The following is an 18753-nucleotide window of genomic DNA, read 5'->3' on the forward strand; positions in this document are numbered from 1 at the left end:
GCCCCATGTTAGGTGTAGAGATTACCTAAAAATAAAATCTTGGGGTGCCTGGGTGGTTCAGTTGGTTGAGCGTCCGACTTCAGCTCAAGTCATGATCTCACAGTCCATGAGTTCGAGCCCTGCGTCGGGCTCTGCTGACAGCTCAGGGCCTGGAGCCTGCTTCAGATTCTGTGTCTCCCTCTCACTCTGCCCCTCCCCTGCTCGTCTCTGTCTCTCTGTCTCTCCCCGCCTCTCAAAAGTAAATAAACATTAAAAATTAAAAAAAAAAAAACATGGAAAACTCATTAAAAATAAATAAAATATTTAAAAAATGGGATTAACTATGAAACAATTTTAGGGCACGACAAGGTAATTTTCTTCTATTAGTTTTCCTCCTCAGTTGTGTTTCACTAATGCCCTTTTATCTTGAAGTCTCCTACAGATACACAGGGCCCAGGCTACGCCACTAGAGACGGGTATCTAACCAATGCTTCAAAAAGTCCATTCCTCCCAGGGCATAGGAACTCCTTTTCAAACAATACTAACTTTTGAAACAGTAGGGAACCACTTAACAAATTATCATTTCAGTGCATTCATTGGTGTCCTAACGGCCTGGAAGCAAAGCCCTAACCTGGCCTTTTAGAGAACAGCTCACACAGAAGGAAATCTGCTTCCATTATAATAATGGCAAAATATTAACATATCAAATACCCTGAGAGGGGGGCTCCAGGTGAGCCAGCATTTTCCTTTAACGTTTCCTCCCAGAAATAAAAATTGTTGGACATGTAGCACGGAAAAAGAGAGCTTTAAACGATGTTTTAATAAAATCTCTTTTCTTTCCAAGTCTTGGGTATAGGCTTAGTTGAAGTTTTTCTTTCATCTTTGTAGTTTTCCCCAATTTAAAGCACTTCGACTCCCTACCTCTGCCTAGACTGGCCCGCCATTTAAAGAAAGGTTTCATAAGAGAACATTACTTGTAAGTAATTTGAAAATTGTGGCCACACCTTAGTAATACATAATCACTGCCTTAGGCAAACTGTGTCATGAATAGAGAGCCTTTGACTACTTCTAAGAGGGATCTGTTCTGGGATTCCAATACTAGTTCAGAAGAAATTGTTTTAGTGTTCTTAACAGATATCCAAAAATATCTCCTTAAAGCAACAAGGCCTCCTTTCATTTTTGCTTTTGGATGTGTTTGTGTTTCACCTTCTCCAAAGTTAACGAGACACTCATACCAAATACTTCCATGCTGCTTTGCCTCCAACCCAATCTTCACAGGAAACTCTCCAGATTTTTGCATCTTCCTACAATAATGGCAATATCCAGAGGGCCCACCAGTGTGTGAAATAACGTGCGCCCAAATTTCTGCCAGAACATCTGTACAAATGCATCAATGTAAAGACAATTGTGTCCACTCTTAGTGAATCTGACGAGAAACCAGTTTATGAATCGGTGCTGGGTTACTAAAAAATTCTCAGCTTTTTGATTTTTAAAAAGTATACTTTTAATTATAGAATATTGTTAGAATACAGATGTAGATAGACACTAGCATAACTGCGACCAATACCCTACGAAAAACTGCTCTACATACTTACTTGTTCACTCACTCTCCACAACCATAGAAAACAGGCACAAAGTGTTCAGGGTATGTGCAGAAGCGGCCAGAGACTTGGGAGCAGGAAACATGCAGAAAGCATTAGCAAAGAGAGTCTGATGCAGAAGTTCTACACAAAAGTTCAACACAGCAAATGGGCAGCAGTTGGCAGAAAGACAGGAGACAGCTGGTCTGGCCCTTGCCCTTTGAACTTCCCAGCTGGAGTGTACATGTATGGAGAGATGGCTGGGGCACCAAGAAGCCTCTTCTTGAGCCACTCGCCTCTAAGAAGCCAAAAGCAGCAGTAGGAACAGGTTGGGATGGGGCAGGAGAGTAGGGAAGAAAGAGGGAGTGAAATACCCTTAGGTCATGAGGATGCTGTCTTCTGTGGCCACTCCAAAGCTGATGCCCAGAGTGCCTCACAGAAACAACAGGAGAACTCTGATATTTGTTAAAACCATTAGCAACACTGATACAGGAAAGGACATATTCGAGTTCAGTCATCAAGAACATGTGAGTCATTCAACAATTAAAATATGGATACCCACGATCGGCTAGATTTTGTACAGGACACAAAACATGCTCCCTGCCCGAGTTGAGTTTGTATTTAAACAGGAGTGGCAACATGAAGAAACCTCCTTGATGGAGTGGTGTTTCATTTTGTTCCTTTCAAGGTTGTGTCCCTGCAAAGGATGCAGTCCCACACAGTTGTGGCTCCTAATGACTCGACGTAGTATACTACCCGAGAGAGACCACTGGCTCCTTTAACACACCAAGTCCCAAAGAGCTATGGCGAAATATTTTTCAAATGTTACAGCATTCACAATAAAGCACAGTAGAAATAGCTTGGGGCACTCTCGAAAAAGATCTATTCCTTAGTCCACTCCCCCTCACACTTCCACCCCCAAATGCCTGGATAAGCACCAATGCCTGGGGTATTTCTTAACTCCTATGTGGGCTGAGATTAGGAGAACTGACGCTAACAGGTTTAATTTGGGTCAACTTTCATCTTAACCACACGTATCTGTAGACTGACAGGATAGAAACACATTCCTATCTGGGTTTATTCATTCCTTGTGAGTAAGCCAAAGAGAAGAGTATTCAGTCTGAGAACAGGACACTCAACCTATCTGTCCAGTTATTATCTCCCACAATTGACTGATACACATAAACAAGTGCTTAGTTCTGTACAAAGACAGATCTTAAAGGAGCGTGCACACTAGAGCACTAGTGTTTAACATTTTTCCTTTATAAAAAAAAAAAAAAAGAAAATGAAAGGACATTTCTCACACTGGAGTTGTCTGTAGTTCTGTCACATGATCAACGTCACCCAGGAACATGCTAATTCTGTGTGAATTCAGTTTCCGCTACTGGAAAAATTACAGGAATACACATTTTACTGTACATACACATGCCCTTATGCAAGCCAAGAGAAACACTGGGATGTGGCCCTTATCAAATCCTAGAGTTAGTAGTAGAATTGATCTCTCAAGGCAGAAGGGGAAGAACACAGAAAGGAATGGTGGTGGTCCTTGGGGAGGAACTCTGTGTTTCCTTCCCGGGAGTGGCCAATTCCACTTGCTCCTTACACTCCACCACCAGTACGGTCCTATCTTTCCTTGAAGATACCCTCCCTACATTGTCCCCTACAGTGATCCCCCAAAGAAAAGGAATACATTTTGATTAGTGGCAATAACAACAGTAACCAGCTCTTGCTAAAGTCACCACCATTGATGAGTCCTTGGTCCCCAAACCTGTGTCTCATGTTTCCTTTTAATCTGCATCTGTAGTTAGCTTTTGCAAAGATGCAAGCTTGAGTAAAGGTAATTAGGAACAATGAGGGAAACAGTTATGATCATTGCCTTCATCGTGCAGAATCCTGCTCTCAGGAAGATGGAAAGATACAAATGCATACGCAACTCAAGGAAAACGCCTTTCAAAGGGGAAGATGTGCGTGCCCAACAATTATGGAGAGTGAACAGGTGTGGCAATTCAGGCAGTCTCTGGTTGTCTTTTTCCGAAGCAGCTGTGACCACCCTATTACAGTCCAACATTTCCCCTAGCATAGTTCTTTGGGCCACGGATGAGAGAGAGAACTTATAAAGATTTACTCCATTTCCAATCCTGAGGCTTTACCAGCATGCATCCCCTGGTCTTCAGATTCCCAGTTACTTGTGGAGCTGATTCTGATGAAGTACTTCATTAATATTCAGTGAATAAAAAAAAAATCACTCCTTGGGAGAAGGGGGGAACGTTCCCAAAGTTGTGGGTCAGAATTTCAAATGGCTTATCTTCTTTGATGTTTCAAACGATGGCCAGCAAGGAACTTCACTACGGTAAAAGCAGCTCCGTCTTGAGAGAGCTCTTTGCTATCAAATAAAATTGTACCTTCAAGTGAATCATTTCTTATAATTACAGGACTTAGTCAGTATGTACCCTCTTATGTTTAATAAGTGCCGAGCTCCGGCTGAAACTCTTCTCGCACTCAGTACATTCGTAAGGCTTCTCTCCCGTATGAACTCTTTGATGGGTGATGAGGTTGGAGCTCTGAGTGAAACCTTTTCCACACTGTACACACTCATAGGGCTTCTCTCCGGTGTGGGTTCTCTGGTGTTTAATGAGATCTGACCTTTCTCCAAAGCTTCGCCAACACTCATTGCACTCGTAGGGCTTCTCTCCGGTGTGAATTTTCTGGTGTGTGATGAGATGAGAGCTCCGGCTGAAGCTTTTCCCACAAGCGTTACATTCGTACGGCTTTTCCCCTGTGTGCGTTCTCTGGTGCTGAACCAAGTGCGAGATGCGGCTGAAATTCTCCCCACATTCGTTACAGTGGTACGGCTTTTCTCCCGTGTGGGCTCTGCGATGGCGCACCAGGTCGGAGTTCTGACTGAAATTCTTCCCACACTCATCACACTTGTAGGGCCTCTCCCCCGTGTGCACCCGATAGTGTTTGATGAGATCAGATCTCTCACTGAAGCCTCGCCCACATTCATTACACTCGTAAGGCTTCTCACCTGTGTGGGTCCTCTGGTGCTGAGCTAGGTGAGAGCTCCGGCTGAAGCTTTTCCCACACTCCTCACACTCATAGGGCTTTTCCCCACTATGGGTCCTTTGGTGCTGGATGAGGTGAGACAGCCGGCAGAAACTTTTCCCACACTCGTTACATTTGTGGGGTTTTTCTCCAGTGTGGATTGTCTGGTGCTGAATGAGGTGAGAGCTTCTTCCAAAACTTTTCCCACACTCATTACAGTCATAAGGCCTTTCCCCGGTGTGTGTTCTTTGATGCTGAATAAGGTGTGAGCTCCGACTGAAGCCCTTTCCACATTCGTAGCACTTATAGGGTCTGTCTCCAGTGTGGGTTTTCTGATGTCGATTAAGGTCTGAGATCTGACTGAAGGCCTTTCCACAATGAGAACATATATGATACCGGATGCCCGTGTGGACTTCTTTGTGAACGAGCAGGTCAGTGACTTGTTGAAGAGGATAGCTTACCCACTCTTCTGCTGTTAAATCTCCCCACTGTCTTTCGGGTCTCTCCCTGCTTTCAAAGGCTTCTTCATTTTCAGGATTTTCCTCAGTGTTCCCCACAGGTCTTTCAGATGCAGTGCCAAATTCCACATCTTCACTAATCTCTTGCTTTGGATTCACTTCATTCTCACTCCTGATCTCAAAATCTGTAATAAAGGGTAAATAATAATAATAATCCCAGCAAATACACAAAATTTGTCTCCTGTGTACCAGGCATTGTGCTAAGTTCTTTCCCCAAATTACTTCAATCACCCTGAGAGTCAGGCATTATGATTTCTACCCTATGGATAGTAAATTCTAGACCCCGAGAAGTGACTTGCAAAAAGCTCACAGAGTAGTAAGTGGTGGGACTAAGATTCAAATCCAGGTTTGTCTGATAACAGTTCATGCTCTGAACCATTACCGTTAATGGTTCTTTATGAAAATTGTATATGCTCCTGGTGTTTTCAAAGAACCAGAACAGAAAACATAAAAGACTGTATATTAGAATGCCTAGAAGCCAAGAACCTAGATGTTTTATATGTGATCGCATTGTGTGTACGTTCTTAAACTTTCCAAGCCTTCATCATTATCATTAGATGATATTTACTATGAATCTACTGGGTTAGGATGGAAAAAGCATTTTTGTCTAGCTATATCAAGTCTTAGTTGACAGGAAAAGTGACTGCCAAATGTTACTTGCTTCCTTCCAGTGGCCTTTAAAAAATTTTTTTTAATTTTTATTTATTTTTGACAGAGAGAGAGAGAGAGAGAGACAGACAGACAGACAGAGCATGAGAGGGGGAGGGGCACAGAGAGAGAGAGAGACAGAATCCGAAGCCGGCTCCAGGCTCTGAGCTGTCAGCACAGAGCCCAACGCGGGGTTCGAACTCACAGACCAAGAGATCATGACCTGAGCCAAAGTTTGACGCTCAACCGACTGAGACACCCAGGCACCCCAAGCGGCCTTTAAATGTGAATAGAGGAGGGAAGGTTGGAGAATGCACAAATGATGCCTGGCTCAAAACATCCCTGACATTACCTAAACACAGCCTTCAAATGAAAATGAAAAAGAAAATATACAACCACTATCTATAAGCAACTTTCTACCAGACACTGTTTTTCCAAGTTGTGTTACTTAGCACACTCATCAACCTAGAGGTTACTATGTATGCTGGGAGAAAAGGGTCTATGGATAAACTACTTTGGTAAATGGTGCATTCAACATCTCTTCTTAGAAATGGGCACGCCATTTAACACATTAAAGGTTCTGAAGAGTCCTGAGGTTAAGAAGCCTTGTAAATTTTAATTATTTACTAAATTTTTTTTTAATTTTTCAGAGAGAAAAAGAGGGCACATACATGAGTGGGCAAGGAGCAGAGAGAGAGGGAGACAGAGGATCTGAAGCAGACTCTGTGCTGTCAGCAGACAGCCTGATGTGGGGCTCAAACTAGTGAACCATGAGATCATGAGCTGAGCCGAAGCTGGACACTCAACTGACTGAGCCACCCAGGTGCCCTGTAGATATTATTTACCAATACTACTGGTATTTACCAGTATCAAACTTATTTGAGAAAAGAACTTATTTTTCTGTGTGTATGTGTGTGTGTGTGTGTGTGTGTGTGTGTATGTATGTATGTGTGTGTGTATGTGTGTGTGTCCGTCCTTCCATGCTTCCGTCCTTCTAACAAGTACTCCTTGGGCTGGCAGAGCCATACAAATTCACATTTCTTTAAGACTCTCACTGCTTGCTTTTGTTGGATTGGGGTGAACATTTGGATGAGAGACTGCACTACATCTAGGTAAATAAATTTTAGTTGCTTTTCTAAAGGAAAGATCCAAGAATCTTGGAACATCAGGGAGAGCCCAAGGTAAAAAGGAAACCCCTCCTATTTGCCTTTTGTCCTGGAAAAGGCTATAGAAATAAAGATTTCAAAATAAGAATTAGTCCTAATGAAGGGCAGATGACCTAGTGAACCATATATGATTGCTAAGTTCTATCAAGTCTTACTAGGAGGCAAAGTGAGTCAAAAGACTGTTCAGCTCAAGAATATACTGTTAATTCTAGTTACGCCCAGACCAAAAGATAGCTAAGAGAAGACAGGTTTACAAACCATCAAAACAATTACTTCTCTTCCTAATAGAATTTGTGATCTCGTTGAGTTCAGGATTTTTCTGGAACATTTGACACACTCAAAATTTACGATCAACTCTGAAACATCTCTAGACAGGTACCTGCTCCAGATGAATAAAGGAGCTCTGGCAAAGCTAAGGCTCTGAAGACAAAACAAACACAAAAATGTGGCTTTTGCCCTCCCATGAACCTGAGTCAGAACCCTCCTCATCTTCTAGTAAAACGACCATTTACATGGGCATTTATATCCTGGCAAGCACCATTATGTCAGACCTGTTTGGTCAGTGATCTGTACAAACAGGCTGGAGAATGGTAGATGACTCAGGGCACAAGAAATCTGAATGTTTCTAAAATGGGCAGAAACGGTCTTTCCTTTTAGACAATATGACCTTGATGTTCCCACACTCCAAGATCTGCCTGAGGACTGAACTCAAACCAATATCTGATTCAATGCTTTAAAAATCACACAACTTGGTTGTGTTGAAAGAGCTAAGCCATTTTTGAGCCTCAAAAACGTGGGAGCGAAGAAAGGCAGAGAATCCTTACTTACCTAGTGAGACAACGTTTCCGTAATTCTCCTGCATGACATCCCTGTAAAGGTCCCTCTGTGTAGGATCCAGAGGTCTCCATTCTTCCCGAGTGAGGTACATGGCCATATCTTCAAATGTCACAGGTGCCTGAAATCACACAATGCTTCCTCATTACTGGGTATCCAGAAGGTTAATACTAATTTCTCCTTTTGAAATTAGAGACATGGCTAGAACTGTTGCGAAGGCAAAAGGTATCAAGTCTGATCTGAAGAGTCCAAAGAAGAAATAAACAGGCAAAAAAAAAAAAGAGATGTGGGAGAGAAGGGATCCATTTACCAGCTGACTGCTCTGGTCCCATGGCCAGATAGTCCTGTCCACTCCAGAACTTTATCTTCTAGCGGTACTTTTCTCAGAACACACGTAGCACCTACATCCCTACATACCTTTTACTCGCTGTTCCTCTATTCCTGTAGTATGTCTCAGACTAGTGAAAATTTACAATTCTTTAAGGCCCTGTTCCAGTACAGACAGTTCTTCAGTGTCCCCTGGCCCCCTGCTCCGCTCCACTCCTCCCTTAGGCTCCTTAGAATTAATCACCCCAACTTCTTGGTTCCCACACCACAGCACTTTGTTTCTACGACAAATAAAGCTGTTATCACGTTGTATCACAGTTCAACGGATGCGTCTGTCTCCCTACAGATTGTGAGCAGGCGGGGAGGGACCGTTCCATCCATCTTTTGCCTTCCTAGGATTTAAAGGCATACAGCAGGTGTTCAATAAATGCTTGTTCGTGGCTATACTGGCCTGGTACTGAGGTTTCTCGAGGCAGAATACCGAAGCGAGCGAATTACTAATCCCAGGGAATTTCCAACAGGGATTTGCACAGCGAAGAAACGCCGGGACAAGGTGGGTAAGCAGAGGCAGGGTCCGAGAAGCCACCCCCGGCTTACCTGGGACCCAGCCATGAGCAGGGTGGCTGCCATCTCGGGCTCAAGGATTCGCCTCCCAGAAGAGAGAGCAGGAAAAGCAGCTAGCAGACAGCGCTAAAGGAGGCGAAAAGCAGGGCGTGAGGCACAGAAGATAGGCCCTGCCCACTCCCCAGGGCTGGAGTTCTGGCCGCCAGGCGGGTGGGGAGGGCCCGGGAGCCGGGCCGGGTCACTCTCCTTCCTGACCCTAGAGTGCGACCCGCCCTCTGTGTCTCCGCCACCGGAGGGTGGAGGCACTGCCGGAATTTACTAAGACAGCCCCCTAGCTCGGACCCTCCGGGGCCGGGGGTCAAGTCGATGCTGTCTCGGGGAGGAGGCTCTCAGCCCAGCCCACAGAACGCCTCCGCTCTCCCATCTCGAGGCTGGCCCTTTCCGGCAGCTATCTCAGCCAATCAGCGAGCGAAGGTTGCAAAACGCTTTGCCAATTAGATGCTGAACACTAGGCCCGCCTCTTGTAGCGTGGCTGAGCACCTCGATCACGCCTGCGCCTGCTCCCGTGGCCTGTCGGGAGTTGGAGTTCCATTCCCGCGTACAAAGGCCAGTCAGAGGCCAAAAACCAAGGAGGGAAAAGAACAAAAGGGTGAAGAAGGAAGGGCGTCCTCCTAGCAGGGAGGAGTATCTTCCGCTTTCGTCTCTTGGAGACCACGGCCCGATTAAGCCAGAGGGATTGCCCTGCATCTCCTCACGACCTTATGCTTGTCTTGAGTCAGGCCTTAACTTCGACGTCGGGCCTAATATAGGCGCTGGCTTGTGTTGAGTTCTGCTGGGATTAGCCCTAATTTGACAGCCGGGGCCTGAGAGAAAAGCGGCAGCCGCCCACTCCCCAGGGGAGACTCGGCGGCCGCGCTGGAACTTTGAGCTCCGCCCACGCACTACGTCTCCCAGCAGTGCCTGCGGCACTCTCACCCGGCTACTCAGACTACAACTCCCAGGAGGCCCCGCGCCTCCAGTGCGCTGGCTAGTAGAGTCCGCGGCTCGGCCAGGCGGTGTCCCGGCCCTTTTGCTATTAACCCTGTACGGGCAGCCAACCTTGTCCTTCTAAAGAGGGCGCCGCTTGATGGGCGGGCTGAGCTGCGTCCAGCAGAGAAGAGAAAACCCGAGGGAAATCAAAAGCGAGGGTGGAGGATAGGGCGCATAAGAAGGAGCAAGTCAAGCCCCAGGGCTGAAAAAACCCGTCCTGATCATCCCTGGGGGCTTGTCTACTAAGAGGATTTCTGACGGTTTCCTGCACGGATGGGCTCTTGGGCCTCTGAGGGCCTGAGCTGGGCGGGCCCTCAAGATGCTAGTAGTCCCTGACCCGCTGAAGGTGGGAAACCGAAAAACCAAGCTGGGAAAGAACAGACTTACCGCCTGCCCCGAAGATCCACTAGATCGCCGGCTCCAAGATCTGAGAGGCCTCAAACAGATTCCAAATCCGCAGAGTTCTCTGAGACTTCGAGTGTTTGGAAGGATTCTAGAAATCACTGGCAGATCCCGGATATCTCAGACCCGCAGGTAGATCTCAAACCCGTAGACTTGCAGGCAAAGCCCAGAGATCGTAGGCGGATCCCAAAGACTCACAGACTCTCAAGCAGCTTAGGGAAACCACACACTCATAGGCAGATCCCTGAGACCACAGCAGCTAGCCAAGAAACACCAGCAGCGGCTAAGCTGCATTCAACTGGAGTTCTTCCGAACGGAAGGACTTGCAGCCTTTCCTTTCCCCAGCCAGGATGAGAAAATTAGACAATGGAAGCCGAACATTGGGGAAAGCAGGCATTCTGCGTGGGGAAGAGCTCTGAGCTCGCTGTAGCCTTGGAGAGGGAAGTGATGGAAAAAGAATATAGCAGCTTATTAGGGACTCCCACCCTCTTCAAGTTATAAATATCCCCAGAACCTTGGCTACGTGCCCAGAAGCCTGTTGTCTCTAACTTTACAGGAGATTTCTCTGCCTGGGCTGGGAAAGGGGCTTTTCTTTTGTTTTGCAGATACATCCACCCACTGAGTGACTTGAATTCTACCCCCCCCCCCCCCAACATGACTCCAGGCTATGCTTTTATTAGTGAGTGTCCTGTTCCCAGTGCCCAGTTATTTATGGTTAAATTACTCAAGTGTCTAAAAAGAACTAGGACCCTACCCAGCCATGAGGCAGACTCCCACTCCCACTGCTCTTCCCATCCCCAGCTGTGAGGTTAGGAATTCTTTAGATAGCTCAGAATTGTACCATCCTACCCCACCTGAAATTTATTTGGGTACCACAAAAAAAAAAAAAAAAAAAAAAAAAAGAAAAAAGAAAAAAGAAAGAAGAATTGTAGAGGATTCCCAAGAGACAATATCCATAGAGGGAAGAGGGTGGGCATCGAGGTCAAACAGACCTGAGTTGGAATCCAGGCTGTCTATCCTCTAGATAGTCATTCAATCTCTCCAGGCCCATTTCCCTTTATGTAAAACAGGGCAATCATACCTAAGGCGGTGGTGGGCACTAAGTGAGATGGGGTAAAGCCCTCCACACAGAACGAACACTCAGATGGTAGCCGTTATTATTATTAATCCTGCCTTTGGTGGCAGGGGAGACTTCCAGAAAGGCCTTGTGGGTATTTTCACCGGCTCAGAAAATCTGGGAAGTCAGACTGCTGGTGACCTTCACCCACATAGTGTTTCTGTCGGAAATCCAGAGGGAATTGGAAGTTGGGCCAGGTTGGTGGGTTCAAGCAAACTGGTGTATTGAGCCTATTAGAGCAGAGGTGTCTGAGGTTGCCAGAACCCGGCCAGTGGAGGCCTCGCTCGTGTTCTGGGAAGCTCCTGGGACGACTTGGGCTGAGTAAACGCACATCTCTAACTGGGCCTAAGGTGAGTAGAGCGCCTGCGCCACTCAGCCCAGCAGGGCTCCCTTTTCAGCCCTTCTCTGACAGATTGCTTTGTAAACTTCCTTAGGCCTCTCTCCCCCTTGCTCCGGTGCTTTGAGTCCTTCTTTGTCCTCCCTCTGTTTCTTTTATTCCTCAGGCCTGCCTGGGGGCAGGACAACTTTCCTCTCCCAGCCCAGCTTGGCTGCTTGCCTCCTTCTGAGTGCTTTTCTCTCTCTTCACCTGGGACCCTCAAGAGGGTGGAGGAGAAGAGAGGCGAGAACAGAAGCTGCGTTTGGTGCCCTTGAGGAGGAAGGGTAGGAAAGACAGTGGGTGAGGGGTTTCCTGCTGCAGTCTTCAGCTGGACTCAGGTTGGGGTTACTGGAGAAGGAGGTGGCTTCCTGCCCCATTGTTCAGGACTTCATTGTTTCTCAGGAATACTTACTGTGCGTGAATTTTCAATAATTAACTTGCAAAGCTGTACGTGTGCCAATCATTCAGCAAACAGTGAGCACCTACTGCGTACAGAGGTGGCAGCACAGCCTATCAGCACAGAAAGGGGCCAGAAGAACCTTCTGGCCAGGGTCTCCAAATCAGGCTTTTGACACAATCTCCAAACGGGGTTTCACATTATGGCAGATCCACTGACCGGTTTGATCAAAGACCCTCCGTCTGTGTCCCTAAACTTGTTTCTCATTAACAGACCGCTAGGCCTGTGGTGCATTATAAATCATTATATTTCAATAAATCCTATCATTATCTTGTGAGCAGCACAATTATGTTGTATTTTTTTGTATTCTTAGAAGCATTAATTTATTAAACATGGAAAAACTTGCCTCACTATTTGCGAACTTGTTTTGCCATCTCCTCATTTTCAAAAATACCAGGCACATCAAAAAATCAAAGTGCCCCGGGCTCCTCTTGACCGGCCCCCCACCCCCACCAGGAGCAGAGAGGAAGCCTCATCACAGCACCAGGAGCTGGGGACACGGGGACACTTGTAGTGACTAGGAGTCCCTGCAGTCCAACTGCTGTAGTACATGATGAGCAAGTCTGTGCCGAGGAGGGGGTGGACTGAGAGCAGAGGGCAGGGGAGGAGGCTTCAGAGAGGAGGTGACATCTGAGCTGGCTTGCAAAGACTGTAGGAGTCTCGGAGGTGGAGAAGAGAGGGGAGGGAAAGCATTCCAGTCTTGCAGAACAGCATGTGCGAAGTCACGGAGGCGTGAAAGGACAAAGCTTGTTCCAGGATAGCCAGGACTGTGCATGGCTAGAAGGAAGGGTGTGGAGGTGGAGTGGCAGGAGGAGGAAGCCGAGCAGGGACAGTCTCTTGTGTCCCCTTGCCTGACTGTCTCTGCCTTTGGCTGTGGATCAGCAGAGCCGGTGATGAGGTACAGATCGGGGGGGGGGGGGGGGGGGGGGGGCGCAGCGGGGGGGCGGGCCTGGGGTGAGAAGAGCAGATTGACTCTGCAGAAGGAGCGGGGAGTGGAAAGGATAGGGAAGTTCTTTAGGAACCCATGCATTTCAGCTAGTTTTCTCCCGAGAGGATCAACATTTTCCAAAAATGTAAACAATTGCATTAAAAAATGTACAACAAGCTTACTTAGCATTATTGAGCCTACTTAAAGGCATTGCGAGGCCCACAGTCACTGAACATGTCTCTATTCTGTACCAGACACTGCGGGGAGATAGGACACCGCCCTCACGGTGACTGCAGGGCTGTCGTGAGGATTACATTTAAGAATGGCTACAAAACATGGGCACAGAGAGGGCCTGGCCACACGGCGGCCATGACTGTTATGAGGGAAGTAAAACACATCACAGATGCTCTGTGAGATGAAGCCGTATTTCATTTTTTTATTTAAAAAAAAATTTTTTTTCAACGTTTATTTATTTTTGGGACAGAGAGAGACAGAGCATGAACGGGGGAGGGGCAGAGAGAGAGGGAGACACAGAATCGGAAACAGGCTCCAGGCTCCGAGCCATCAGCCCAGAGCCTGACGCGGGGCTCGAACTCACGGACCGCGAGATCGTGACCTGGCTGAAGTCGGACGCTTAACCGACTGCACCACCCAGGCGCCCCTGAAGCCGTATTTCAAAGCAGCTTAGCGCGTGAACAAGGACCCGGGTTCAAGTCCAGATTCTGTCTCCTAGAAGCAAATTGCTCTCTGGACTTTGGTATCCTCAGTTTTGTAAAAAGAGTGTAGTAATAACAATTCAGAGAGACAGAAAGTAGAACAGTGCTTGCCAGGGCCTCAGGGAGGAGGGAATGGGGAACCGTTCAACAGGTATAGAGGTTCAGTTTTGCAAGATGAAAAACGGTCTGGAGATTGGCTGCACAACGATGTGGATGTACTTAACACTACTGAACTGTACGTACTTAAAAATGGTTCAGACGGGGGCTCACTTTGGCAGCACATATACGAAAATTGGAACAATACGGAGATTAGCATGGCCCTGTGCAAGGATGACACACAACTCCGTGAAGCAGTCCGTTAGAAAAAAAAGAAAAACAACCCACCTCACACTTGTCAGAATGGCTAAAATCGGCAACACAGGAAACAACAGATGTTGGCAAGGATGTGGAGAAAGGGGAAGCCTTTTACACTGTGGGTGGGAAGGCACACCAGTGACTGCATTGCTAGGTAGTTACCCAAAGGATACAAAAACACTGATTCGAAGGGGCACATACCCCAATATTTACAGCAGCATTATCCACAATAGCCAAATTATGGAAAGAGCCCAGATGTCCATCGACTGAAGAATGGACAAAGAAGATGTGGTATATATACATGGAATATTACTCAGCCGTCAAAAAGAATGAAATCTTGCCACTTGCAATGACGTGGATAGAACTATAGTGTATTATGCTAAGCGAAATAAGTCAGGGAAAGACAAACACCATATGATTTCACCCATATGTGGAATTTAAGAAACAAAATAGATGACCATAGAGGAAAGGGGGAAAAAAGAGAGAGGGAAACAAACCACAAGAGACTCTTAACTATAGAGAACAGAGGGTTGACGGAGGGAGGTGGGCGAGGGATGGGCTAAATGGGTGATGGGCGTTAACCTGTGATGAGCACTGGGTGTTATGTGTAAGTGATAAATCACTAAATTCGACACCTGAAACCAGTTTTACCATGTATGTTAACTAGAATTTAAATGAAAACTTGAAAACATGCAAAAAAAATCCCCCCAAAGGTTAAAATTGTAAATTTGATGTTATATATATGTTATCCCAATTTTAAAAAAGAGAGTATAATAACAGTAAGCAGTTCATGGGTCCGAGGGTGAGTTGAGACAATGTAAATTATGCCCCTATTACACTAGCTAATGTTTCCTAACCAAGTACTTTGTGTCAGGTATGATCCTAATGAGTCCTCAAAACCCTCTGAACCAGGTGCCGTGATCATCACCATTTTACAGATGAGAAATGGAGGCATACATAATGTGTCCAAGATACCCAGTTAGCAAATGCTCAATAATTATTAGATATTATTGATACTGTGATACAAAGAAATCATCACCATCATCTTCATGGTAGAATGCAGCGTAATTATGACAGTCTCACAGCACTGTGCAAGTTCTGAGGAATATCCCTTGTGGCCAGGGGTTAGAGAAGACTTCACAGAAGATGTGCATCTGGGGAGGGGTGAAGTGGGTGAATAGGATTAAGAGGTACAAACTTCCAGTTATAAAATGTCACAGTGATGAAAAGTACAGCATCGGGATTATAGTCAATAACATAATGCTGTATGGTGACAGACGATGGGTACACACTTCTCTCACTGTGATGAGCACTGAGTAATGTATGGAATTGTCAAATCACTATGCTATACACCTGAAACTAACATAACGCTGCGTGTCAACTGTACTTAAAAAAAAAAAAAAAAAAGATGGGGGCACCTGGTGGCTCAGTCGGTCAAGCATCCGGCTCTGAATCTCAGCTCAGGTCTTGATCTCAGGGTTGTGAGTTCAAGCCTCGTGTCAGGCTCCACACCCAGTGTGGAGAGACGGGTGCCTTGGGTGGCTCAGTCGGCTAAGTGTCCGACTCAGTTTCAACTCAGGTCATGATCTCACAGCTTCATGGGTTCGAGCCCCTCATCGGGGTCTGCTCTGGCAGTGTGGATGGAGCCTGCTTGGGATTCTCTCTCTCGGTCTCTCTGCCCCTCCCCCACTTACGCTGTCTCTGTCTCTGTCAAAATACATAAACTTAAAAAAAAAACACGCATCTCAAGTGAGCCGCTGAAGATTGGTAAGATTAGGGTGAAGGTGGGGGGGGGGGAGCAGTAATCAGAACAGGCATAGTTTGGAAGGTCCATCAGGTTTTCAAGGGCAAATACGTCCCTTAGGCTGGAGCAAAGGGGCAGCGGAGGTGGAAGATAAGCCACCCAAGACAGGAGAGGAGCTCTGAAAGTGAAACCAAGGAGTTTGAGTTTGACGGCTGGTGGAAGTCCAGTGGAGGTGACTGGGAAAACAATGCTCAGAGCCATGCGAGGCACATGCAGGTAAGGGAAGGATGCTTTGAGTCAGGAGATCAGTAAAAGGTCTTTGCATCGGTGCAAGAAAGAGAAAACCTGAAAGACCGTGTTGCAAGCGATGGCAATGGAGACCAGGGTTGGACAAGGGAGGGACTATAGGATCCGTAACTGACGAGTAAAGAGAGCAAGGGGAAAGCGTCAGAGATGCTTCTAGGTAGTGAACCAGCTGACAAATACACAAGACAGAAGAAGGCGTTTAAGAACGTGAATATGTGAGTTCAGTTTCAGATTAATTGTTTTGAGAGGGCCAGTGTATTGAGAGGAGAAATCTAGATAAATACTTAGTGACATTAAGTTTTAAGCTCCAGGAATCCAGGGCTAAAGACGGAGATTTGGTAGTCTGGATATAGTCTACAAAAGACTTCTCACCGGATATAGTCTTTGAGGATCCTGTAACCTTCTGAAAATATCTTCTAACTTGGTCATAAGATCTTGAAAGTACTTTGTTTTCAAGGTCTCTGGGCCATAACATCACTGGTAAGACGCTCTCTCCCCCATCCCAAGCGTGTCGCCTCAGTGTTCCACCTTACCTGACCTGGTCTTCTTCCTCCTGTAAGGTAGCACTCTCCCCCCCCCCCCCCCCCGACACACACCCCCAGGAAGACTTCCTGGTAGCAGAAGTTCATGCTAACTCCCTTGCCGCTCGCCCCCTCTTTGTCTCTTACATGAAGGAGGAGATGGGGTTAAATCACGAGTCCCAGCCAACAGTCTGCGCGAAGACAGCATGACAAGGAGGAACACAGCACGGCCAGTGTGGCTGGAGCACAAAGTGTGGGGGCAGGGCAGAGGCCAGCCCCGCAGGGCCTTGTGGACCCTGCCAAACGCAGTGGGGGAAAATGGAAGGTCTGGAATAGGGGTGGGGGAGTGGGGGGACTCTAACATGACCAGAGTTGCGATTCTGAAAAGCCCATTCTGGTCAGCGCAGTGGAGAGCCTGAATTGGAGCGGGTCCAGAGCAGACACAGGAAGACCAGTTGGGAGGGTATTGATGTCTGGTGATGAACACAGTCTGAGGCCTATTCATGCTTTTCTGGGTCCTTTTGTGAATGTAGATGTGTACTGTATAGATGTGCAGACTGGAGCTGACTTGTTTTTTTGCTGTTTAATCTGATTCATCTCCTTTGTAAACAGTAAGGTCATTGAGGGTGGAGATTCGGTTTTTTGTATTTTTTCCTGTGCTGTAACTCCCTGGGACACTGGGAGCACAATGGATACGGACACCGTGACTACTGAACCCCCCCCCCCCTCCAACAGTGCCACTTTAAACAGCCCAAAGTAACATTTATTGACCTGAATGTATTGTTAATTGTTGCTTCTGGTTTCTAGGCATTTGGATGGAGGATTAGATCATGCAAAGAAAAATCTGGATATCTAAACCTTTACTACTCAAACTGTGTTCTATAGACCAGCAGCAACAACATCACCCGGGACGTTGTTAGAAATGAAAAATCTGGGGGCGCCAGGGGGGCTCAGTAGGTTGAGCATCCGACTTCGGCTCAGGCCATGATCTTGTGGTTCGTGAGTTCGTGCCCCGCATCAGGCTCTGTGCTGATGGCTCGGAGCCTGGAGCCCTTTTCGGTTTCTGCGTCTCCCTCTCTCTCTGCCCCTCCCCCGCTCACGCTCTGTCTCTCTCTCTCTGTCCCTCAACAATAAACGTTTTTAAAAATTTTTAACTAAAAAAAAAATAAATAAATAAAAAATCTCACCCTCCCCCCAGACCGACTGAATCAGAATCTGCATTTTTTTTTAATTTTTTTTTCAACGTTTATTTATTGGGACAGAGAGAGACAGAGCATGAACGGGGGAGGGGCAGAGAGAGAGGGAGACACAGAATCAGAAACAGGCTCCAGGCTCTGAGCCATCAGCCCAGAGCCTGACGCGGGGCTCGAACTCACGGACCGTGAGATCGTGACCTGGCTGAAGTCGGACGCTTAACCGACTGCGCCACCCAGGCGCCCCAGAATCTGCATTTTTAACATGATCCCCAGGGGGTTCCCATCCACACGGAACTTTCAGAAGCACCTGGCTCTGGAGGCAACACCAGCCCATACTTCCATGGGTAATATGCCTCTCTCAGGTACAGCTCTTATCACATCCTGTCGGGCATGGAAGACTGCTTATGGTTTCTTTCCCTGCCAGGCCTGGAATTCCTGGCAGGTAGGGGCTGAGCACTGTGTAGGACTCTGGGGTTTTCATAGCATTGAGCACAGTGACAGGAAGCAGAAGACCAGGGTTTCGGTCCTGGTTCTGCCACTTAAAAGCTCTGTCTTTTATCTTCCGTGAGAAGACTTTCAGTCCCTCCAAAGGACCTACCCCAAATCTGGCTGTTGCAAAGCTGAAGGTGGTGGCAGATTTCCACGCACGGTTTATTTACAGGGCTCATCTATACAAGGAGGCGCTTGATGGATGGAAGGAGGAAGGCAATGACCAATCCCTGGATGATGCCAGGGCATATAAGGAGCTTGGGCTGAAGTTACTCCCAACAGCTGCTCTAACACTGAACTCAGGCGGATGGAAACCAGTGGCCTCTGCACAATGACCCTGTGAAGTAGGCACTCATGCCACTCCTACTTTTACAGGTAAGAAAGAGGCCCAGAGAGGCTAAGTGACCTTCCCAAGCTCTCATGAATTCACAGACCCCTGTACTTTGGCTATTTAAGG

At 46.9% G+C, this 18753-nt stretch overlaps 1 protein-coding gene and 1 non-coding gene across 3 annotated transcripts; one reads left to right on the forward strand and one right to left on the reverse strand.

The window, feature by feature from the left end:
• Nucleotides 1-1458: 1458 nt before the first annotated feature.
• On the reverse strand, nucleotides 1459-10564 carry ZNF436 (zinc finger protein 436). 2 transcript variants are annotated; one of them, XM_040464607.1, is made up of 4 exons: nucleotides 10078-10564; nucleotides 8695-8787; nucleotides 7765-7891; nucleotides 1459-5247 (listed from the first exon to the last, which is right to left on the reverse strand). In XM_040464607.1, exons 2-4 carry the CDS (start codon nucleotides 8725-8727, stop codon nucleotides 3995-3997), a joined length of 1413 nt encoding a protein of 470 aa, XP_040320541.1. In that variant the 5' UTR covers nucleotides 8728-8787; nucleotides 10078-10564; the 3' UTR covers nucleotides 1459-3994. The 2 variants fall into 2 exon arrangements, with proteins under 2 accessions (XP_040320541.1, XP_040320551.1); XM_040464617.1 differs by lacking the exon at nucleotides 8695-8787.
• A 3384-nt stretch (nucleotides 10565-13948) lies between these two features.
• On the forward strand, nucleotides 13949-14051 carry LOC121027886 (U6 spliceosomal RNA). The gene has a single exon (XR_005788970.1). It is a non-coding gene; the product is annotated as a U6 spliceosomal RNA (small nuclear RNA).
• The last annotated feature ends 4702 nt before the right edge of the window (nucleotides 14052-18753 follow it).

The sequence above is a fragment of the Herpailurus yagouaroundi genome, unplaced genomic scaffold (genome assembly GCF_014898765.1).
Source record: "Herpailurus yagouaroundi ecotype Mexico unplaced genomic scaffold, PumYag 77, whole genome shotgun sequence".
NCBI classification, from domain to species: domain Eukaryota; kingdom Metazoa; phylum Chordata; class Mammalia; order Carnivora; family Felidae; genus Herpailurus; species Herpailurus yagouaroundi.